The 21,581-nt window shown below is 38.1% G+C and overlaps 4 protein-coding genes across 4 annotated transcripts in view; 2 read left to right on the top strand and 2 right to left on the bottom strand.

Annotated features, from left to right (window-relative positions):
* The window catches only part of elmo3 (engulfment and cell motility 3), a 22,147-nt gene extending 16,001 nt beyond the window's left edge, over nucleotides 1-6,146 (bottom strand). The window contains exons 1-4 of the mRNA XM_057329600.1: nucleotides 5,975-6,146; nucleotides 4,119-4,220; nucleotides 1,326-1,366; nucleotides 1,149-1,221 (exon numbers count right to left, since the gene is read on the bottom strand). Of these exons, the coding sequence (XP_057185583.1) occupies nucleotides 1,149-1,221; nucleotides 1,326-1,366; nucleotides 4,119-4,196 (192 nt within the window). The 5' untranslated portion in view covers nucleotides 4,197-4,220; nucleotides 5,975-6,146. The remainder of the gene's footprint in view (nucleotides 1-1,148; nucleotides 1,222-1,325; nucleotides 1,367-4,118; nucleotides 4,221-5,974) is intronic.
* A 1,198-nt stretch (nucleotides 6,147-7,344) lies between these two features.
* e2f4 (E2F transcription factor 4) lies at nucleotides 7,345-13,700 on the bottom strand. The gene is made up of 10 exons (XM_057329609.1): nucleotides 12,730-13,700; nucleotides 11,808-11,917; nucleotides 11,207-11,368; nucleotides 10,967-11,010; nucleotides 10,484-10,548; nucleotides 10,078-10,375; nucleotides 9,806-9,970; nucleotides 9,656-9,700; nucleotides 9,468-9,512; nucleotides 7,345-9,137 (listed from the first exon to the last, which is right to left on the bottom strand). The coding sequence occupies exons 1-10, from the start codon at nucleotides 12,883-12,885 to the stop codon at nucleotides 9,022-9,024; spliced, it is 1,206 nt and encodes a 401-aa protein (XP_057185592.1). The 5' UTR covers nucleotides 12,886-13,700; the 3' UTR covers nucleotides 7,345-9,021.
* A 130-nt stretch (nucleotides 13,701-13,830) lies between these two features.
* On the top strand, nucleotides 13,831-16,674 carry LOC130551735 (cytochrome P450 2F2). The gene is made up of 9 exons (XM_057329602.1): nucleotides 13,831-14,107; nucleotides 14,255-14,429; nucleotides 14,642-14,794; nucleotides 15,142-15,302; nucleotides 15,422-15,595; nucleotides 15,727-15,865; nucleotides 15,965-16,152; nucleotides 16,225-16,366; nucleotides 16,463-16,674. The coding sequence occupies exons 1-9, from the start codon at nucleotides 13,907-13,909 to the stop codon at nucleotides 16,651-16,653; spliced, it is 1,524 nt and encodes a 507-aa protein (XP_057185585.1). The 5' UTR covers nucleotides 13,831-13,906; the 3' UTR covers nucleotides 16,654-16,674.
* A 693-nt stretch (nucleotides 16,675-17,367) lies between these two features.
* Nucleotides 17,368-20,913, top strand: LOC130551738 (cytochrome P450 2F2-like). Its single transcript, XM_057329606.1, has 9 exons — nucleotides 17,368-17,546; nucleotides 17,637-17,799; nucleotides 19,006-19,158; nucleotides 19,249-19,409; nucleotides 19,611-19,784; nucleotides 19,928-20,066; nucleotides 20,165-20,352; nucleotides 20,433-20,574; nucleotides 20,723-20,913. Exons 1-9 carry the CDS (start codon nucleotides 17,385-17,387, stop codon nucleotides 20,911-20,913), a joined length of 1,473 nt encoding a protein of 490 aa, XP_057185589.1. The 5' UTR covers nucleotides 17,368-17,384.
* Nucleotides 20,914-21,581: the final 668 nt, after the last annotated feature.

Below are 21,581 nucleotides of genomic sequence, written 5' to 3'. Positions count from 1 at the left end.
AAGAAAGAAAGAAAGAAAGAAAGAAAGAAAGAAAGAAAGAAAGAAAGAACCAAGTATCTAACTAACTAACTAAAAAGGAAAGAAAGAAAAAAGAAAGAAAGACCAAGAAAGAAAGAAACAAGAAAATAACTAAGAAAGCAAGCAAGAAAGAAAGAAAGAAAGAAAGAAAGAAAGAAAAAGAAAGAAAGAAAGAAAGAACCAAGTATCGAACTAACTAACTAACTAAAAAGGAAAGAAAGAAAAAAGAAAGAAAGACCAAGAAAGAAACAAACAAGAAAATAACTAAGAAAGCAAGAAAGCAAGAAAGCAAGAAAGAAAGAAAGAAAGAAAGAAAGAAAGAAAGAAAGAAAGAAAGAAAGAAAGAAAGAAAAAGAAAGAAAGAAAGAACCAAGTATCTAACTAACTAACTAACTAACTAAAAAGGAAAGAAAGAAAAAAGAAAGAAAGAAAGACCAAGAAAGAAACAAACAAGAAAATAACTAAGAAAGCAAGCAAGCAAGCAAGAAAGACTTGTAAAGAAAAAAGAAAGAAACTAACAAACATGTATCTAAGTAAGAAACAAAGGACACACCCAAGTCATGTCATTGTTGTAAACAATATTATATTAGTATTTCATATAATTTAAGTAAACAGTTCATTCCAAACTTTTAGGCTTAGGGATAGAGTGGTTTAAAACACAGCCACTAATCATGACTGATGACATCAGCACTTCAAGAGCCCTGCTTAGGGTGTACAAAACCCCATTTGGAGTACAGCCTAAGGCTTCTTAAGATGCGTGCAGAACCGTAATTCAAACATTCTGCCTGTACATGTCTGGGAATTCAGTCTCAACCCACTCGCTTTATATAAACATCCACAGATACAGATAAATAAAAGTACATCAAAACATGATCACATGACATCCACGGTCCCCAGCATACAGACAGACAACAGAAACAGACCATGATACAAAGCAAAACAAACAGCCACAGCATGAAGCCCGTGCCTGACTCCACCCAAGGTCAACAACTGAATATAGCACAGGCAGATAAGTGCACTACACCCGAACGAGTGGCATTATTGGCATCTGTTGTGAGATTAGTGTTAAGTCCCTAAAAACACACAGTAAACAAGCACACAAAAGACTCAAAAAGGTGGAAATGACTCACAGACTCTGTGATGTAGGTCTGGACTCCATCTGCATACTGGAGAGCGTGGTTTTCAGGATCTGAAAGACTCCACCTTCAAAAATAACACAACATCCATTAAAAAAAAACAGATATGTTACATCATAGAAACATGATTTATGTTACAGCCATGAACTGTAGTCAAAAACACAGACTTACTTGTCGCAAACCTCTTTTATAACTGCAGTAAGGGGCTTTTTCTGAAAATAATGAAAGAAAATGCGTTAACTATTGCCGACCAGCTAGCAAACCGCTAAATTTAATATCAAACGCACCCAAAAACATTGCGAAGATTTGATTTGTCCTAAACCATTTTAACAAAGCAAAACAAGGGGAAAAAACAAGAGGAGCTTCTCCCATTTCAGCGTCCGAAATATCTCATAATTTGTGGTGGCCGTTGCGCACACCGCGGCACACCAGTCAGAAATTTTGGTGTTCTGTGGTTGACCAATCAGTGGCCTATAATTTGTGGGTTTATGGCTGGCGAGCCATGTGGAAGCGTTCATTACGGCGAGTAAGTGTAGAAGGGAAGGTCACGAACGGAGTTTGAGGTTCTTTATAATCCTTAAGTAGCAATCACAGTCACACGGCAGATTCATTTAGATTTCAACCCAGTTATCTCTCGGAGAAGAGAGTTTTGACAATGGCTGACCCTCAAGACAGCACTAACAATAACAAATCCTATGAAGACTACAATGGGATCTGAACCTCTGAGGATAATTAATATGATCAGGACTGGTCCTCGCTTTTGTTTCGAGTGGATAATGGCTCATTCAAAACAACTGAGAATGAACTAATTGGTTTCGACTTGTAAGATTCAAAACCCCTTGATCATGAGGACCAATCACTTTCAATTAAAAGATGCTTTGTATCTGGTAACTAAAAGGTTTGTTGGGGTTTATAAAATAATGACTCTTTGTTCTGACACACACAAAATTAGATATTTTGAGAAATGTCTCAGTGGTTTTGTGTCCATACAATGGAAGTCAATGGGGGTCGATGTTGTTTGGTTACCAACATTCTTCAAAATATGTTCTTTAGTGTTCTGCAGAAAAAAGAAACTCGCACAGGTTTGGAATGACATAACACCGTGTCTACACCGGACGCGACGCGACACGACACGACACGACAAAAGAAACGCATTAGAACACATTATAATTTTAAATTTTGTCCACACTGGATGCGGCGCAACGCGACAAACCTATTGAGAACAAGCAGGTTGTCATGTCGCATGTTGCGTCACGCCTGTCGCACGGTGTTAGGGTGAGTAAACCTCTCCTTTATCCTAAATGTGTGCTCTCACTGAGCGTGTGTGTGTGTGTGTGCGTACTTGTCTGTGTACGTACGTGTGTGTGTTGTGTGTGTGTGTGTGCGCATCCGTGTGTGTCTCTATGTCTATGTGTGTTAGTACGTGTGCATATTGTGTGTGTGGAGTGTTTTGTATGTGGGTATGTCTGTCTTCTGTGTTTTCAACCTTTTCTTGTTTTTGCAGGTACAACTTTAATTATTTTGCTTATAGTCAATATGTCTCATGTACAGCTGCTTTGTAACAATGAAAATTGTAAAAGCGCTATATAAATAAAGTTGAGTTGAGTTGAGTAAATGATGAAAGAATTTTTATTTTTGTGTGAACTGTTGCATAGAATCAGTTCTATGGTTTGTAACAGACTTTGTGATGCATTTCTAATAGGCAATTCAATGACATGTAAATCATTTTGGAAGCTTTCTTTTGATTGTGTGAAGTGGCTGTCAAAGACTATTTAACATTTATAATTTAGATTTTTGCAGTTTACTTATCTTTTTATTACGTATTTTGTGTTTTTGCTTAACTAATAAGAAATAAGAACTGTTTGTAAAACAATAATGCGATAATGATATTTTTCGACAAAAAAACCCCGTATATTACTGCTTTAGATTAAATGACTAAAAACACATTGTGAAACCCCAAAAACCAAAAATCTTCCACAGGAGTAAATCAGACTTTCAGTAAATCATGATTTCATTATGGCCCCAAGAAGGAAAGAAAGAGTGCCAAAATTCTCAAAATCTATAAACAACAATGCACAAACAAAAACACTCAGACTGACTTAAAGTGATAGTTCATCCAAAAATCAAAATTCTGTCACCATTTACTCACCCTTTTGTCATTTCAAATCTGTATGACTTTCTTTCTTCCACAGAACACAAAAGAAGATATTTTGAAAAATGTTGCTAACAGGACCCCATTCACTTGCATTGGATTTGTGTCCATACATTAGAAGTGAATGGGGTCCAGTGCTGTTCGGTTACCAGCCTTCTTCAAAATATCTTCTTTTGTGTTCTTCAGAAGAAAGAAAGTCATAAAGGTTTGAAATGACAAGAGAGTGAGTAAATGATGAGAGAATTTCCATTTTGGGGTGAACTATCACTTTAAGAATGCACTGAATACAATATGGCAGCTCTCCATCTGAAACCTCATATGTCCAAATTCTTTGTTTTTCAGGAAATGGAAAAAACACTGTAGTTTTTAAACGAATAAATATCGTAAGTATACACAAAATATAGAGGTTTCAGAAGGACAGCAGCGATATATATTTTAAGTCATCACTTGAGCTCCAACATAAAATCTGGGTACTGAAACAAAGCCCCTTGAGAAAACCACTTAAATTCAACATATTACACTACTAAACTGCTAAAAAAAGCCTTGTCAACTATTTCCACAAATATACCTTGCTTTTTAGCAAGATGACCTATCTTGCAATTGGATTTTATTACAATCAAAAGCTTCATTTCATATAAACGTTTCACTCCTTTGCCAAATTATCTCTGTATGACAAACCTTATTCAGGGTGCTACTGAATAAAAACGACTCCATAGTTTTTATTCCTCAATGCTGAAAGTCAAGTTTCAGGTTTTTGCGTGAGCACTAGTTAACATCCTCTTTATGGTAACAGCATTGGCACGATGGCTCACCTGGTCTAGCTGAATGAGCTGCGGGTACGCGCCCGGCATCTGAATGGCGATCTTCACGATGTCCTTTTGCTGTGGCATTTTGAAAGTCGAATGTCTACAACCCTGAGATGGAAAGATGAGAATAACATACAGCAGATATCGATAAAGAAAACTAATATTTGAAACAAACACACACTGCATTTTGTTAAAGTGTGATGAGAAACTTTACCAATATTAGTTTGGTTTGTTAGTTCGATACAGATCGAACAACACACAAACGACACATGCAATGTACTGAGCTAGGACAGAGAATGTGCCGTGAACTCTACTTTTTCACAGTTTCCCTATGTTCCTCTTTTAAAGGAGAACTTGCGTGTCTCTACTTTTTGGTGTGAGAGAGAGAGAGAGAGAGAGAACATAAAAAAGCACATCAACTTTACGTCATGGGAGAAAACACTTTACCTAGTTTGCATCCTAACCAGCACAACGTTGTAATTTCTGCTTGCATTTCTGTTTTATCAGACTGTCTTAGTCTGACATGTATGACACAATAACACAAATAAACGCACTTAAATAATGACATGCCAGTCCCTCAAACCAAAAAACGTTGGAAAAGGTGATAAATGTGTGCAGACTTTTGTGTAGGAAGCCAGCCAATTAGCTTGGAAATGGTATTTTCCGACAGCTCATGTCATTTATGTGCAATACGCATCAAACGGTGGGCGGTCTGCGAGTGTGCCATCTGAGGCTGAAACTACTTCTACACAAGTAGTCGCTTTATTAATAAGAGCCTCTGCCGAATTGTTTAACAGACTTAAGTACTTCCATATGTGCGGACCATATTGTACCATCTTCAAGCGGGCTTCCCATAGGAAGAGAATGTTGTGCTTTGGAGGTGAACTTGGATAACAAAAAGCAATCAGATCAGAAGAACTAAAAATGTTATCATGGCTCTGAAAACAGAAAAAACCTTTAAATTCCAGAAACCAGAAAATTCCTTTTCATTGTATGAGACCCTCCTGATGTAAACCAGATGATGAAACATATTAAGGATCTTTTTGTGCGAGTTTTTGCAACTATAGGTGGAAACACGCAAGACATTTCTCTTCGGGTGAGAGTTGCTGACACAGACTGAATGTTTTTGTTTCTCGGGCTCCATTCCCAGCATGCCTTAGCACGCTCCGAGAGAATTTGTGACAGTACGGCCCTCCCTCTGTTCTACTTTTTGGGGGCTGAGAGATGGAAACATAAAGATAGAAAGAAATTGCATACTAAGATCAAACGTAGGGACAGTTTTACCCAATGCTGTTGGGTCTAATGACAGAAATCCGAACAGGTCTTTGCCCTTTGAACCCTGTGCATGTGTCTGATACAGTCTGATCTACTGTGGGAGTGCATGAAGGAAAAAGTTTGCCTGGAATTTCAGCGGTGCCACCCTCTGACAGACCAGAATCAAAGATTACACACCCTTTTTCTGCCAAGTTTCTATGCATTCTCAATCATCCAGGTAAATCCAGAGTTAAGGACAGATTTTAAATCACGTGCTTTAAGATTTTTACATCCATTATCCAGGCTTACGATAGAGAAACACGTTTTTAATACAAAACTTTACGGTACAGTCATTTAACATTATAAGATTTATCTGCACACAGTAACGCTACTAAACGCTAACCAAAGCAGAAAAACGAGTTCAACTTTCACATCCACCGTTTTTCATTCTCAACTAAACTTCCTCTCAGCAAACATACGCGGTTTTAAACAACACGAAAAGATTGCATGCATTTTACATTTGCTTGTTGAATCTGTTCCGTTAAGGATTTAACAGTCAATAAGTAGCCAAAAAGTTTCGAAAGTGATTTTGTTTCTTTGTGTCTTACCTGTTGAAAGCGGGAGGAAAATCACACTCTCGGATCAGCGGAGGGGATAAACATTAGATGTTCGTTCGCCGGGAAACGCGGCGGTGTATCGCAAAGCTCTATTCACACACTCAAATGTTACATTGCGTTCAAAGTTTTCTGACTTCTAATTGATCGCGTTCACAGTTCCGGGTTGAATAATGTCCTTCCCGCCCCCTGGAGGAGGGAGTGAAGACCCGAAACTCCTAAAACTTGGAATTTTTCTTGAGAGGGGGAAGAGGGTCTCGAAACTTTACCTCATACATTAACTGTAAGTGTCGTAAATATGTTTCTTAAACATTGATGAATGACAAAATGTGTGAATCTGGACTGAATCTGAAATGGACTTTGAAAATTGGAAAAATCGATATCTAATACAATTGTAATTAATTTAAGGGATTCAATTAAAAGAAATGGTCTTTATACTAGTTTTATCAAATGTATTCTAGTTATTAAAAATGATAGAAGCTATACATAAATCGCATACATTTGATTTAGTTCATTAATTTAGTAACTTAAAGCCCTCGTATTAAAGGGATAGTTCGCCCAAAAATTAAAGTTCTGTCATGAATTACTCACCCTCAAGTTGTTCCAAACCTTTATCAATTTCTTTGTTTAGTTGAACACAGAGAAAGATATTTGGAAGAATGTTAGCAACTGAGATTTCTGGGGCACCCTAGACAACCATAGTAGAAAGAATTATTGTATATATTTTTTGTTTTGTCAAACATAGTTTGAAGAATTTAAGAAAAGAAACAATTCTGGGGCACCTTTGACAACCAATTTAATGGTAGTTAATGGTGCCCCAGAAATCTCAGTTGCTACCATTCTTCCAAATATCGTTCTTTGTGTCCTACAGAACAAAGAAATTTATACAGGTTCGGAACAACTTGAGGTTAAGTAATTTATGACAGAATTTTCCTTTTTTGGGTGAACTATCCCTATAAGGAATGCAAAAAATGGTGATAATTTCATGAAATACCTTTACTCCTTTATAACTTGAGGGTAACCACTTTGGTCATCTGTTTGATTAAGGTAATACATTTCTTTGTCATTATTTATTAGACATATATCAATTTTTTATCACAAAAGTGAATAAAACAAAGTCAAAAAAGTGATAAATGTATGATCATTTGCGGGGTTCTAGGCCAACATTTAACCTATTTGTTACCAGCCCAAAATGAACTAGTAAGCTACAATAACTATTAATGCAAAACTCAATCAGATAAGTCTGAATCTGCAGGATATGACTCGAATACCTAGAAGCAGACATGACCAAGTCCTAAAGAAGTGGGTGAAGGAAAAACAGTACAACACAAAGAAGCCTAGAGCCATCGAAGAAAGAACAACTCCTTAAAACCATAAAATAACTCAAGAACATCACGAGTAGAAACACTTTATTTCATGGGGATGGTTATTCCGGTTGTGAACAATGATTTTGTTGCTTTGCAATAACACACACAGTGATTATTTAAAACCTGCTACAATTCCCTGGATATTGTAAAATTAATACACTCTGCCTACTAAAACTCATAGGGTTGGAAATTACCTGTTTTAAAGTGCAATGTGGAAATGGGTAATAAAGCAAATACAGACTATTCCATTACTGAAACCAGATCGGTTTGAGATCTATCGAGTACAAAAATAAATGAAAAATGCTTTGCAGTTTAGCAGTAACAAGAAAACAAAAAATGACAATCTGTTCCCAATCAGTTGGGTCAACTGGTATAGTCAACAGAACGACATTCTACTAAGCAAATGTTACTCAAATACATTGTGACTGCTTTTTATGCCCTCCCCACACACTCTTTTAGACCCTTTTTAGTTATTCTCATATACAAACATCCTGAATACTTTCAAAAGTATATCTACACACATACAGAAACGGGTTGAGATTAGGACAGACATGTACTGGATGATCTGAAAAACACGGAGAGACTACATTTCAAAATACAAAAATATCAATAATTGGCATCCAATTTAACATTTGTACAGGGCTTAAGACATGACCTCTCCACAGCGTAAATTCATAGGCAACTCTAAAACAAATTGTAGCACATGCCGAGAAAACAGGGTATTCGTTGTTAAATGCATTACAAAGACTGTAAACTAGCTATATTGTGAGTCACACGGGATTAACGTTTCAACACACCTGATGATGAGTACAAATAAAGTAGGAATGGTATACCCAACACACAAGTATGTTCCTTCACTTGTTCTTAAGAGCTTGATGCTAAGATAAATATATTATGCTATATAGCACCAGGCTGTAAAGGTTTCACACAATTGGCAACTCTGCAACACAACTGACCCTACAATCGTTCAACTACACACACTGTCTTTTTAGTTATTAGTGTATAATTACTTCCACTGGCTGCACCCGAGTGACCCGAGTCATTTGCTGTAAAATGACAGGAAGCTGTTGCAAATTGGCTTAACTCTTTAAACTCCAGACGTAGAGGCATGCTTGTTCAAAAGCATAATCATGATAGATGCAAACACAAAAATATGCTTTCTACAATAATCAGTATGCGATATCAGTAAATTTGCCACAGCCTGACAAAAGACTTGTGTGTTCAAAGATAATGTACTACTTTCAAACAGGAAGACAAAAAAGCTGGTTAAGACTAGCTGGTTTTCTTTGAACCGCTAACCTTGGCTGGTGAGTTTAGTCTATTTTTGTAATAACCATGAAATCCTCCTTTGTGTCTATACAAAAATTGTATAAAACAATGACCTGTCCAATAGATAAGCAAAGATTTCATTTCGATGTCTGATATCTTCATCAGATGACTGAAGGGGAAACCAATAAAGCTTCATACGGCAGATGAATTTAGCAAGGAAAGCTTCTTTTCAGTCGCCCGCTTTGGGTGAGGAGTAAATATACATATATAAAAAACCTATATATACACACAGAATCAGCTTATCATACATATGTATCTGACACAGAGTCACGCTTTTCTTTTCCTCCCTTGAAAAGGGTTGAAAAGTTCTTAGGTACACTACTCTTAACGTGGTGTTTTCGGAGGTCAAAGGTTGGCAATGGGAACGTCAAAAAGGTCACAGAGGCCCTCGGTCTCATCCAGGTTATAGATGTAGTCATGATCACCCGGAGGTGGAGACAGACGAAGTAGCGGAGAGAAAACTATGAGGAAGAGAGAGGAGATGTATTGTACCAATGTTACTTTATAACCACATGCAATGTTATAAATAATAATGTTCATCTTTTCTGCTTTACATCACACCCATGATGTCACTAAGAATTTGCAGAAACCAACCAAACGCAGTTTCTAAAACGGGTCATAATTTAGTTTGATAGTGAAACTAATTTTATTGGTTACATTATAATACAAACATAATTAATATGATACATTACATTTGTGTTACAAACTTAAATGTCAACAGATTCAAAAAGTACTATTTCATGTTTAGTAATAGATTAAATACAGGTTTCCTGATTCGTGATTGCCTTTACCTTCTGATGACATCAGCTCTTCGAGCAAATCTGTACTCATGATTTCTATAGAGGAAGAAGGAAATAAAAAATATAAGCAATACGTTCTACTATTACGTAAAATCCCGAAATTAGTTGGTTTGAGGATATTGGCACCATGTCAAGTTTGTTTGCTACAGAGTACACATGTTAAGCAAACAGATTGTCACCTTTAGGATCAAACATTTCTGAAAGCTCTTTGGGAAAGTCCAGCACTAAGAAAAAGAGAAAATAAGTTTATCAGCTTGCAATTGAAGTGCGTTGGCTTCTAGAATATAATTTAATAATAACTTGCGATTAAGAATTTACTGCACACTTACAATCTGAAGCGTCGGTTTTGATTGGTTCAAATAGAGTGGAGGAATCAGGAAGTGAAGAGCTGCTGTCCAATGAGGCAGATGACTGTAGCTGCTGGGTGTCCACTGAAGAAGTCTGATTGGCCGTTGCATCTGAAGTGGAGGTGCTTGAAATGTCTACATTGATTTCTGAAGTAAAAAAGAAAGAAAGTCAGAAACCATAAAATTTCTCAACCGCCACAAACTTCCAACATTTTCTGACATCATATTTCAAAAAGATTTGGTTGGCATCTAACCTGTGGCTGCAGCAGCAGTAGAGGCAGTGGTTGTGGTTGTGCTTGGAGGGACGGTGGTGGAGGGACTCTGACATGTGGATGCGGGGGATGCCGTGCTGTTGGCTGCTGGTTTGGTGGAGGCATCAGTAGCAGAGGTAGCTGAAGCTGGGGTGGAGAGGCTTTGAAGCATGTCGTCTGGCGGGGGGACCGGCAGCACCAACGGGGAGGAGCTAGAGGGGTCTTTATTCACCAGGAGGACCTCGATAGGGCCTCCAGAACTCTTCAGATGAATCTGATATTTCTTCTGTCCATTCACATGCTGAAATGAAAATGTTTTTTTTTTTTAGCATGCAGCATGGCAATACTCTTTTTTTTTTAATATATGTACCATATTAATATTTTGCGAGAGACATGCAAATGAACTTACAGATTCAGGCACTGGAACTTCTAGCTGTGTTCCTGAGGGAGCTCTGATAGCAAGGAGAGTGTCACCTAGTGGAGATACAAGTATTTAGAAAGATACGATTTAGAGAGGCACCACAAATTACAACAAATTTTAATATTTTAAATTAATCAATTTTACAAAGTTCCTTTGATTGGTGTGTCTTTACAATAATATTTAGGGACCATCATTTATATAAAATGACAGCTGTATTAAAAAAAGATGTAGTTAAGCAGTGATCAATGTAATACTGAATTTGAACAGTCTTTCAAGAAGACATTTTCCTGTGACACTGATGTCATCAGCCAGCAGTTGCTTTTAATAACATTAAACCTACGTAACTTTACTTTTTCTGATGCGTCCATGTCAAAGACTTTGATTCTGACCTATTACATGTCTGCACCACTATTAACATTTAATGTTGTAGTGACATAACAGCTGTGTTGAGTTCCGGATGTGTAAACCAACCTTTGAAGCAATTGCAGAGGTCTTGATGTGTAACAAACGCCAGAGTGTGTCAGGTTAAGGACATAATGCAAACAAACACTTAAACATCTTAAAAAGATTATTTAAAGAGATTCCAGAACAAACAACCTAGATGTCTAAACATGAATAGGGATTTACACATTTGACAGACACTTAAACTAAGCTATTATGAGGTTATAAAAGAGGTTAGGGTTTAGAACTTTGTAGTAACTGGAAGGATATGGGCTATTCAGAGAGTCGTCCGTCACATTTTTGATGCTCTGTTGAACCCAAACTCTCTGCTGGTCCAGTTCATGCTCCCTCCGGTCAAGATCCTCCAATTCCAATTTGAGATCTATTAGCTTGTCTGCAATTTCTCGCGTATTGCAACCGGGACCAACACCCCTGACACACACACACAAAAATAGAAACAAACTTACTGACATTCAAAACAGCTTATCATGGCTATCAGCAGAGCAGCCATTAAAAAGATGTTTCAGAAGAGCAATTATATACAATTCTATTTAAGTTCTATTTCTTAACATAAACCAAGTTGAACTCGTTGGCACTTGTTGCGTCATAACTATAAAATGTGAGTCATATTGGTCTTCATCTGACAGGTCAAAGCACGAATACTGAATGACAAATATTGAAACTGTCCCATGACTTAGTATCATTCATCAATCCTAGCCTTAAATAACTTAGCAGCAACTATTTTCTTATCAACAGTAGTGCTACTTTAAAAACTTCAACTTGTTCGCATTATTAAAAGTACTTTTTAATTAACAAAATACAGGCAATAAAGCATGCAATTCCACAAATTATTTAAAGAGGCGTGTCTTACTTCCACTGGATGCTGTTTTTGGATTTCTTCTCAATAAGTCCAATACCTTCCAAAACATTAGTGATGTCGTAAATGCGCCGTTTCTGCCTCACAGCCAAAGTATCTGCAGCCTTAAACACATTCACAAACCGCGAAGATCAATATGGTTGATTCTTCTCATTGTCTCATCAATACATGATGTAACTAGCTAACAACGCAACAAATTCTGCTTTACATTTCATGCGTTTTGCATAACGTACAAAGACTTAAAACTAACAAAACCAGACAAATACAGCCAGAAAAGTGGACAAGCAACTTGATGCGATTTCACGTAAAGTTGCTTATTCGAAATTAACTACCGTGTACTGTCATGTTTGGTTGTTTTAAAGTTTAAATAATCAAAAACACCTTATAAATGATTTAGGACGTGTTATGTTAAATTTTAACCCCAGAAAAGCAACGCATTAGATTCACATCTCACAAAAAGCTTGCGTCTGGCCTAAACCATCCCCGAGCACAAACTCGGGAGCACGTGCTTGTTTTGAATGCTTTTGTTTAACTTTTCAGACGGGATGGGATATGTTTCTTTACTCGAACACGGCCATAAAAACGAGATGTTTTGCCGTGCCAACGGTGTTGACATTACAATTGCAACCTGTTAGCTCGCTCGCCCGGTTTAAAAGACGAGGAACTACTTTGCACGAGCATAGCAATCGGGGGAGTTGAAATAGGGGTCGTGCACGCAACCCCCTTCCTCCGTTGCGAAGAAACACAGCTTTTATAACTTTTCGGCTCTGCTTTAGCATAAAACAACCTAACTTTGCGTGTTTTTTCACGTGTAATAAAAACTGAACTGGCAACAGGCTGCGAGTGCAATACTGAAAGCATAAAGCTGATGATGATGGTGGTGGTGATGCACGTGCGGAGTTCATGTCGTGCTTACAGCTTTAAGGTCCAGGACTCCGTCCTTTGCTTCCTGAAGAAGAGTCACAAATTTGGTGGTGAGGAGCCCGAGACTTTTCTCGTGTCGGCTGGGGGTCTGTGGTTGTAGCGAGTCTCCCATTGCCCCCAGTTCGTTTCTTCCGGTCTCTAAATCCATGAAGTTGCTTTAGACTTATTAATAATGCCACAGTTAAACTCTCAGTCGGTGAATTATACGTGCAGTCTCTATATTGAAGGATTTCTGCTGTTGTATCTCCGCTGACAGCACCGCTTCTGCCGCCCAAACGCTCGCTTCCCGTCAACGACCGGCGAGTCCCGAAACATGGACGGTAAAGTTCGTCGCAAAAGGTGTGTATTAAAACCCTCCGTTCAGGGTCCGGTCCGGTTCGGGACGCAGGTTACCCGAGCCCAGATGGCCTAACCGATCGGACGCTCTCACAACACCAGGACTGAGCTGCTTGAATGACTGAAGCCGTTGACGGCGCGGTGCATCATGGGACGAGCTGAGCTGATACGTTTCTGCATTTTGAAACGCGACCTGTAGGGGGCGATAAGAACCGCCGGGTTTCTTATGCTTACAGATGTTGGTTGACTTTAATAACTTTTATTTATAAATGGCTATACAACGATTTCACTTTACCTTCACGCTTTTCATTAAATTCAACGTATAAACAGATAGATCTTGTAGTTGATTGTGGGTAATATGCTTTAAAACACTGGGCTGACATAACTTATAGGGAGCAGCTGATGTTGAGGGGGCTGATGTGGATGTTTCTGCTGCAGTTGCTGTCTTTGCTGTTGTAGGAAAAATAGTTTTGTCGTGCTAAAAATAGAATTCTGTTCTAACCATCTTCTGAAATTATTCATTTTTTTTAAATGATAATGATAATAAAATCAGCATTGACAAGTATAATTCAGAGGATGAGAAAATAAGAACAAGCCTATTTTACCAGCGTTTTGATAACCATTTTGAAGGCACTCCACTGTAAATACCGCCAAAAGGACTGATAACAGCAACTGCAGTTGCATACGTTTTGCAACACTGAAATGAATGGGCTTCAGTGCATGTTTGGACCCATCGGACGCCCCATGACGCGAGTTACTTCCGCATTCCATTCTTTGTGAGTGTCGTAACTCTCGTATTCAACGGCGCTGGGGCGGAGGACGTCTCTGCGTTCATGCAGAAGAGAACAGTGAACAGTTTACCATCAGTCAACATGCTGGGGTTTTTGATTCTCGTGTGCATATGCGTCTTCGTCTTCTTTCTTTTTATCCGTATTCCAAGGCCTATAAACTTCCCTCCTGGACCTCGCCCAGTCCCATTTTTTGGAAATCTGCTCCAGCTCAACATTAACAACCCTTTGAAAGACTTTGAGAGGGTATGGTATTATTCTCTTTAGGGCATATATTGGTGTCAACATTAGTGGTGTTCACAGTTTAGAAATGGCACTGATTTGAAATAATCAGTAATGCTTTATAAATAGCGTTTTTATCCTAATGCTTAATACTATCCTAATACTTTTTAGCTGGCAGATCGCTATGGAAAGGTTTACAGTCTGTACATTGGATCGAGACCTACGGTAGTGCTTACTGGTTTTGAGGTTATGAAGGAAGCTCTTGTTAATAAGGCGGTAGAGTTCGCTGGACGCCCACAAGATCTCATGGTCAACCATGTCACAGAGGGAGCCAGTAGAGGAAGAGGTACATCCACCACAAACAATTGCAGCGGTGACATTTACCTGCCTAAAAATGCCTTCTCACATTTATACCTTTGTACACACTGAGTTTAATAAGTATCTTGATGTTATTTGCTCCAAATAGAGTTCAAAGAGCAATTTACTGCCTTATCTGCTAGAAAAATACCCTTGGTATATCACCACGGTGCATAACTCACAATGTATATATTACTATAGGTGTTATTTTATCTGACTATGGCCCTGATTGGAAAGAACACAGGCGCTTTGCTCTCATGACCCTCAGAAACTTTGGCCTGGGGAAGCAATCCATGGAGGAGAGAATTCTGGGAGAGATCACACATATTGTTGACAAACTGGAAAAAGCTGTTGGTAAGAATGTTCTCATATTTTATTTTTATATTAGTGGCATTATCAATGTCATCATGAATTTACCCTCGAGTCATTTAAAACCTGTATTTTGTTATTCTCTTGAACATAAATGAAGGTATTTTGAGAAATGTCCAAAAAAAAGGTTTTGTATCCATACAATGGAAATCAATGGGGGCCGATGTTTTTCGGTTAAAAACATACTTCAAAATATCTTTTGAAGTCATACAGGTTTGGAATGACATGAGGGTGAGTAGATGATGAGAGCATTTTCATTTTTGAGTGTACTGTCCCTTTAAGAGGTTGAATGGACATATAGGTTAATGGACATGTACATTGTGTGTTTTCAGGAAGTTCTATTGATCCTCAGACTATGTTCCATAATGCTGCATCAAACATCATCTGCATCGTCCTGTTTGGATCCCGCTATGATTATGACGATGAATTTCTCAAGACTTTTATTCGCATCTATACAGAGAATGCAAAGATTACCAATGGACCATGGGCCATGGTGAGTAAAGTTACATATAAAACTACTATTATGTCATTGTGGTAATACTGAATACGATATTACACATATAGATTTTGGACCCCCCATTTTAAAATGAATTTACATTTTTTTCTCCACAGATATACGATTCATTTCCTTTGCTAAGATATCTTCCCTTGCCCTTTAAGAAGGCTTTCGCAAATGCCAGAAAAGCCAGACAAATGTCATCAAATCTGATCGATGAGCACAAGAGGACTAGAGTCCCAGGAGAGCCGAGAAATTTCATTGACTGCTATTTGGATGAGCTTGATAAGGTATGTGTGTGCATCTGTGATGGTATTTTAAATATAACAGGTCTTATAACAGACCTGAATAAGACTATAGTGCTTATTTTTTGTGTTTATTATATATTATCCCTAATTGTTGGCTATCTTAACATCACCAGAGAGGAGATGATGGTTCCAGCTTTGCTGAACACCGACTTAAATTTAACATTGTGGATTTGCACTTTGCCGGCACTGATACAACATCAAACACCCTCCTCACTGCATTTCTCTACCTCATGAATCACCCTGATGTTCAGGGTTGGTATTTCAACAACACTGAGTTTGCACCAATTGTGATTATTTTTCCCTATGCATTAAACTTAAACACAGGTAAACATGTCCTCGTCTTTCCTCCAGAGAGATGTCAGCGAGAGATTGATGATGTTCTGGAAGGTAAAGATCACGCGTCATTTGAAGACAGACATGACATGCCGTACACACAAGCTGAGATTCATGAAGTTCAGCGTGTTGCTAACACAGTACCACTGAGTGTGTTTCACTGCACCACCAAAGACACACAACTGATGGGTTACAACATCCCAAAGGTGAGCAAACCTCAATTTTAATGTGATACTTTATTGAAAATCATTTTGTTTTTCTGCTTTACTTTTTTGTAGGGAACTCTTGTTATTCCTAATCTTACTTCTGTACTGAATGAAGAAGGTCAGTGGAAGTTTCCTCGTGAGTTTAATCCAGACAACTTCCTGAATGATCAGGGCCAGTTTGTGAAACCTGAAGCCTTTATTCCCTTTTCTACAGGTAACATTAATTTAAGAATTTTTATTTTTATTGAAGTCATACTGGTTAGCATTTTTAAACTCTTTACATATGTACCGTTCATACCTTTTTTTAAAGGGCCCCGTGTGTGTCTTGGTGAGGGTCTTGCTCGTATGGAGCTCTTTCTGGTCATGGTCACCTTGTTGCGCCGTTTCCAGTTTGTTTGGCCTGAAGATGCCGGGGAACCAGATTACACCCCTGTGTATGGGGTCACATTGACACCCAAACCTTACAGAATGCACATCAGGCTCAGAGAGCCAGTCAAATAAAACTAGATATATTTTACAATGGATGGACTGATTGTCATTTATTTATAAAATAGTATGTATCATCGGGTCAGTATGGCCAATTGTGCCGGGGCTCTGCTGTACTTACTTTCACATGCAATTTCAATCACTGCTAAACCATACAAATGATCCAAATGATTATTTTTTGTACCAGTTTATCCTATCAAGATGCTTAGTTGAACCCGCATAAGCAAATGTACAGTACTACCTGATTGATTGGTCAAGTCATGTGAGGTAAAAGGTTGTGAGCAACACAAAACAGAGAGCAATGTGTTTTATACTGAGATTATATGGTAGACTGAAAAATGATATAAAATGTCAAATTAAACTTTTTTTGACAACAAAAACATGTAATTAATAATATGTAAAAAGACAACGATTTACCCTCTTCTAGCTGATACATGCTGAACATACTGAACATTTGTTGAATACAACCAACTGTTTTAATGCTCTCTAATCTGATCTATACATACATGCATTCTATTTTGTAGTAGAAAGGATTTGTTTTTAAACAGATGAAAGTCTTTTTATCTTAGTGGATGAATCAAAAACTTTGAACTGTTTTTTGATCGCTTTATCACTCTTGGAAAATGGCCAGATCTGTACACATGATGAAATCTGTAGAGAAAGGCAAAGACATTTTGTTTGTTTTAGTTGGTAATTTAGGTTCACGAACTTGTTCGAGTTAAAGAGAGCTCTAGATATCAGTCAACATGCTGGGCTCCTTGGTTCTCGTGTGGATTTGCATTGTCCTCGTCTTTATCCTTATCCAGGTCCGGCGACCAAAGAACTTTCCTCCTGGACCTCATCCGATCCCATTATTCGGAAATCTGCTTAATCTGAACATTGCCAATCCTTTAAAAGATTTTGAAAAAGTATTGCGTTATTTTTTATTATGAATATTTCTTTCAATAGTTCTCATCTTAAATTTAGGCTTAATACTTGTATTTCTTTCAAATTTTCAGTTAGCAGAACACTATGGGAAGGTTTATAGCTTGTATTGGGGATCGAGGCCTGCTGTGTTTCTTAATGGTTTTGAGGTTATAAAGGAAGCTCTGGTTACTAAGGCTGTAGACTTTGCAGGCCGGCCACAAGACTTCATGGTCAATCACATTGCAGAGAATAAAGGTAAGTTCTTCTAACATGACATCTGGCCTTTTTGTTTGTATAAATTAAGAGTTTTCTTGTATTTTCTGTCACATGTTAAGTTGTTTTAACCTCGTTTAATTTTTTTTCTCAAGATAATCATGTTTACCTCACAGAACAATTTTACTTTTTGGCTTGGATTATAGCACATGAATAGACTTTTATTTTCACAGTTAAACATTAATAGTATTATAGTATTCCTGTCATGAACGGTGAGGGAACAAGGACAGAGGACCCAAGTGCAGACAGCGGGTAAGGGGTTAACAAACAGACTTTAATAACAAAAATACAAACATGAAACAAAAACCCACGAGGGGAAAACCAATAAAACAGCAAGGGAAATAACGAGGTAAAAAGGGACATAGACTAACATACACTAAACTAGACAAGACTTTAATTACAAAATACAAGACACATGAACTACAACTAACTAGACTAGGTAACATAGCAATACAGACCGGGAGGACGACGACAGGCAGACAAGGCAAAATTAATTAACACAAGACAGAAGACACAGGGGCATTAAATAAGGGAACAAATCAAGAGGGAACCGCTGACGGGCATGAAACAATAACGAGCAATAATGAGGAGACGAGAGGGCGAGAACAGAGACGAGACCGGAGAGAGTATGGCAAGCCGAAAGGGCCAAAATTACATCCCTCCACATGAAACATGGGGTTCCGTCATGGTTCTGCCTCATGTCATGTCTTTCTTGGTCTTGTGAACCATGACAATTCCAAGTCAAGAGAGTGAAGATTTGCATTATGGCAGGGGTGCCCAATGTCGGTCCTGGAGGGCCACTGTCCTGCAGAGTTTAGCTCCAACTAGGCTCAACACACCTGTTTGCAAGTTTCTAGTCTGCTTTGTGAGACCTTGATTAGCTGTTCAGGTGTGTTTGATTAGGGTTGAAGCTAAGCTTTGCAGGACACCGGCCCTCCAGGACTGACTTTGGACACCCCTGCATTATGGTGTAACATGGACATATCCTTGCGCTTATTTATTTTCAAATATTGTCATTTACGTTCTTAACTGCTTTGGAAAGTAGATTATAAATGTGAATTTAACTTAAAAAAAATGATTTGCATTAACAGAATGTTACAGGTATTATATTGGCTTTTGATAAACTGTTACAAAGACATCAGTGTTAGAATCCTCGTAGTCATGACTAACATCATGGGTTTAATAAAGGTGTTGTTTTGGCTGACTATGGCCCTGGTTGGAAGGAGCATCGACGTTTTGCCCTCATGACTCTGAGGAACTTTGGCCTGGGGAAGCAATCCATGGAGGAGAGAATTCTGGGAGAGATCTCTCGTGTTGTTGCTTGTTTGGAAAAAAGCATCGGTATTAAATAATTCCTTTCAATTCCATTTTTATACCTAGCTCAGTCAAGGAGTAAAATGTGAAGTTTTTTAATTGATCTACATCGTGCAGGAGGAACCATGAATCCTCAGACCTTGTTCCACAACGCAGCATCAAATGTGATCAGCTTGGTTCTGTTTGGAACTCGTTTGGATTACAATGATGAGGTCCTCACACGCTACGTTCAGCTCTTTACAGAGACTTCAAAGCTCATCAATGGACCATGGAACCTGGTGAGAGAGACATCAGATCTGATTCCTCTCAGATATATTTACTCTTCTTGCAAGTCTTTCAAAATCTGTATAATTGTATTTTTTATATATATTATATACATGTAGTAATAGTATAATGTCCATTCAGGTCATACAGATGTTGCATTTTAGTGCAATTCTATACAATTATATGAAAATGTCAAACGTTTTCTTTGTCAACAGATATATGACACACTTCCTGTATTGAAAAACTTCCCTTTACCCTTTAAAAAAGCCTTTGCTAATGTAGAAAAGATCAAAAATATGACCTTGAATGTGATCAATGAGCACAAGAGGACTAGAGTCCCAGGAGAGCCGAGAGACTTCATCGACTGCTATCTGGATGAGCTTGATAAGGTTAGGATAATTCATGTGAAATGTAATTTGAAATAGACACAAAGAGATGATTGTTGACATACATTTTATAGAGACGTTTGTAGAGAAAATGTTACAGAATGTTGGATATAAAACACAACTGAATGATATCTTGTGCTCACCAGAGAGGAAATGATGGTTCCAGCTTTGATGAAGCCCGGCTCATTATGTACATTGTGGATTTGCACTTTGCCGGCACTGATACTACATCCAACACCCTCCTCACTGCATTTCTCTACCTCATGAATCACCCTGATGTTCAGGGTCTGTATTTCAATAACACTTATATTACACTGACCATAGTAATTATTTTGCTATGCATGAGCTTAACACAAATAAATTTATACTGGTCTTTCCTCCAGAGAGATGTCAGCGAGAGATTGATGATGTTCTGGAAGGTAAAGATCACGCGTCATTTGAAGACAGACACAACATGCCGTACACACAAGCTGCGATTCATGAAGTTCAGCGTGTTGCTAACACAGTACCACTGAGTGTGTTTCACTGCACCACCAAAGACACACAACTGATGGGTTACAACATCCCAAAGGTGAGCAAACCTCAATTTTAATGTGAGCTTTTCAAACTTTATTGAAAATCATTTTGTTTTTCTGCTTTACTTTTTTGTAGGGGACTCTTGTAATTCCTAATCTTACTTCTGTACTGAATGAAGAAGGTCAGTGGAAGTTTCCTCGTGAGTTTAATCCAGACAACTTCCTGAATGATCAGGGCCAGTTTGAGAAGCCTGAAGCCTTTATTCCCTTTTCTATAGGTAATACTAAAATACAGTAAAGTGTCAGTCTGAACCACTAGAGAAAATGCCTCAGTTTAACATTTTCATCCACTTGTTTATAGTCAACATTACAAACTGATAAAGTTATATTGTGTATAGTATCTTCATTGCTGCATGTTGTTTACAGGCCCCCGTGTGTGTCTTGGTGAGGGTCTTGCTCGTATGGAGCTCTTACTGGTCTTGGTTACTCTTCTGCGCCATTTCCAGTTTGTTTGGCCTGAAGATGCCGGGGAACCAGATTACACCCCATTATTTGGCGTCACACAAACACCCAAACCTTACAGAATGCACATCAGACTTAGAGAACCAGTCAAATGATACTGATGTCTGTGTATATTTTATAATTATAGTTTAATGCCATTTGTATCAGAATGGCCAGTTGAAATACACATCGAATGTCAAGAATTGTGAAAAAAATAAAAACGTTCGATTTTTTTGCATTTATTGGCCGTTTTTATCCTATGAATATGCTTACTCTGCATAAGCCCATGCAGCAATGTAGGCTATTGATGCATCTTTTTTTATTTCTATTGACAGCATATACGTACTTACTGAAACATTTAAATTTTTCTATTTTATAGAAACTGTCAGGAACTGTGCGGAGAAGAACCCAATTGCAGGCAGCAGGGAATTAAGGGGTTAAACAAAAGACTTTATTTAAACAATAAACACAAAACAAAGACCCACAATGGGGGTAAAAACAGGAACAAGGATAATAAACAGGCCGAAGACTAACTAACACTAAACTGAGATAACACTAGACAAACTAAACTGGACACTTACTAGATTGACGAAACAGGAACATGCAATAACAGCAAACATTGGCCGCAAACAAGAACAGGGGTACATAGAACACAATGCACAAGCTGCAAGACAATGAAACATGAGGACTTTTTAAAGGGGAATACAAATGAGGGATAATAACACACGGCAGGTGAGGGTAATGAAACACGGCCGGGAAGCAATACAAGAAAAGAGAGGGGCGG

This window comes from Triplophysa rosa, linkage group LG3 (genome assembly GCF_024868665.1).
Source record: "Triplophysa rosa linkage group LG3, Trosa_1v2, whole genome shotgun sequence".
Lineage (NCBI taxonomy): Eukaryota > Metazoa > Chordata > Actinopteri > Cypriniformes > Nemacheilidae > Triplophysa > Triplophysa rosa.
The sequence above is the reverse complement of the archived record's forward strand: the minus strand, read 5'-3'. Positions and strand labels throughout refer to the sequence as shown.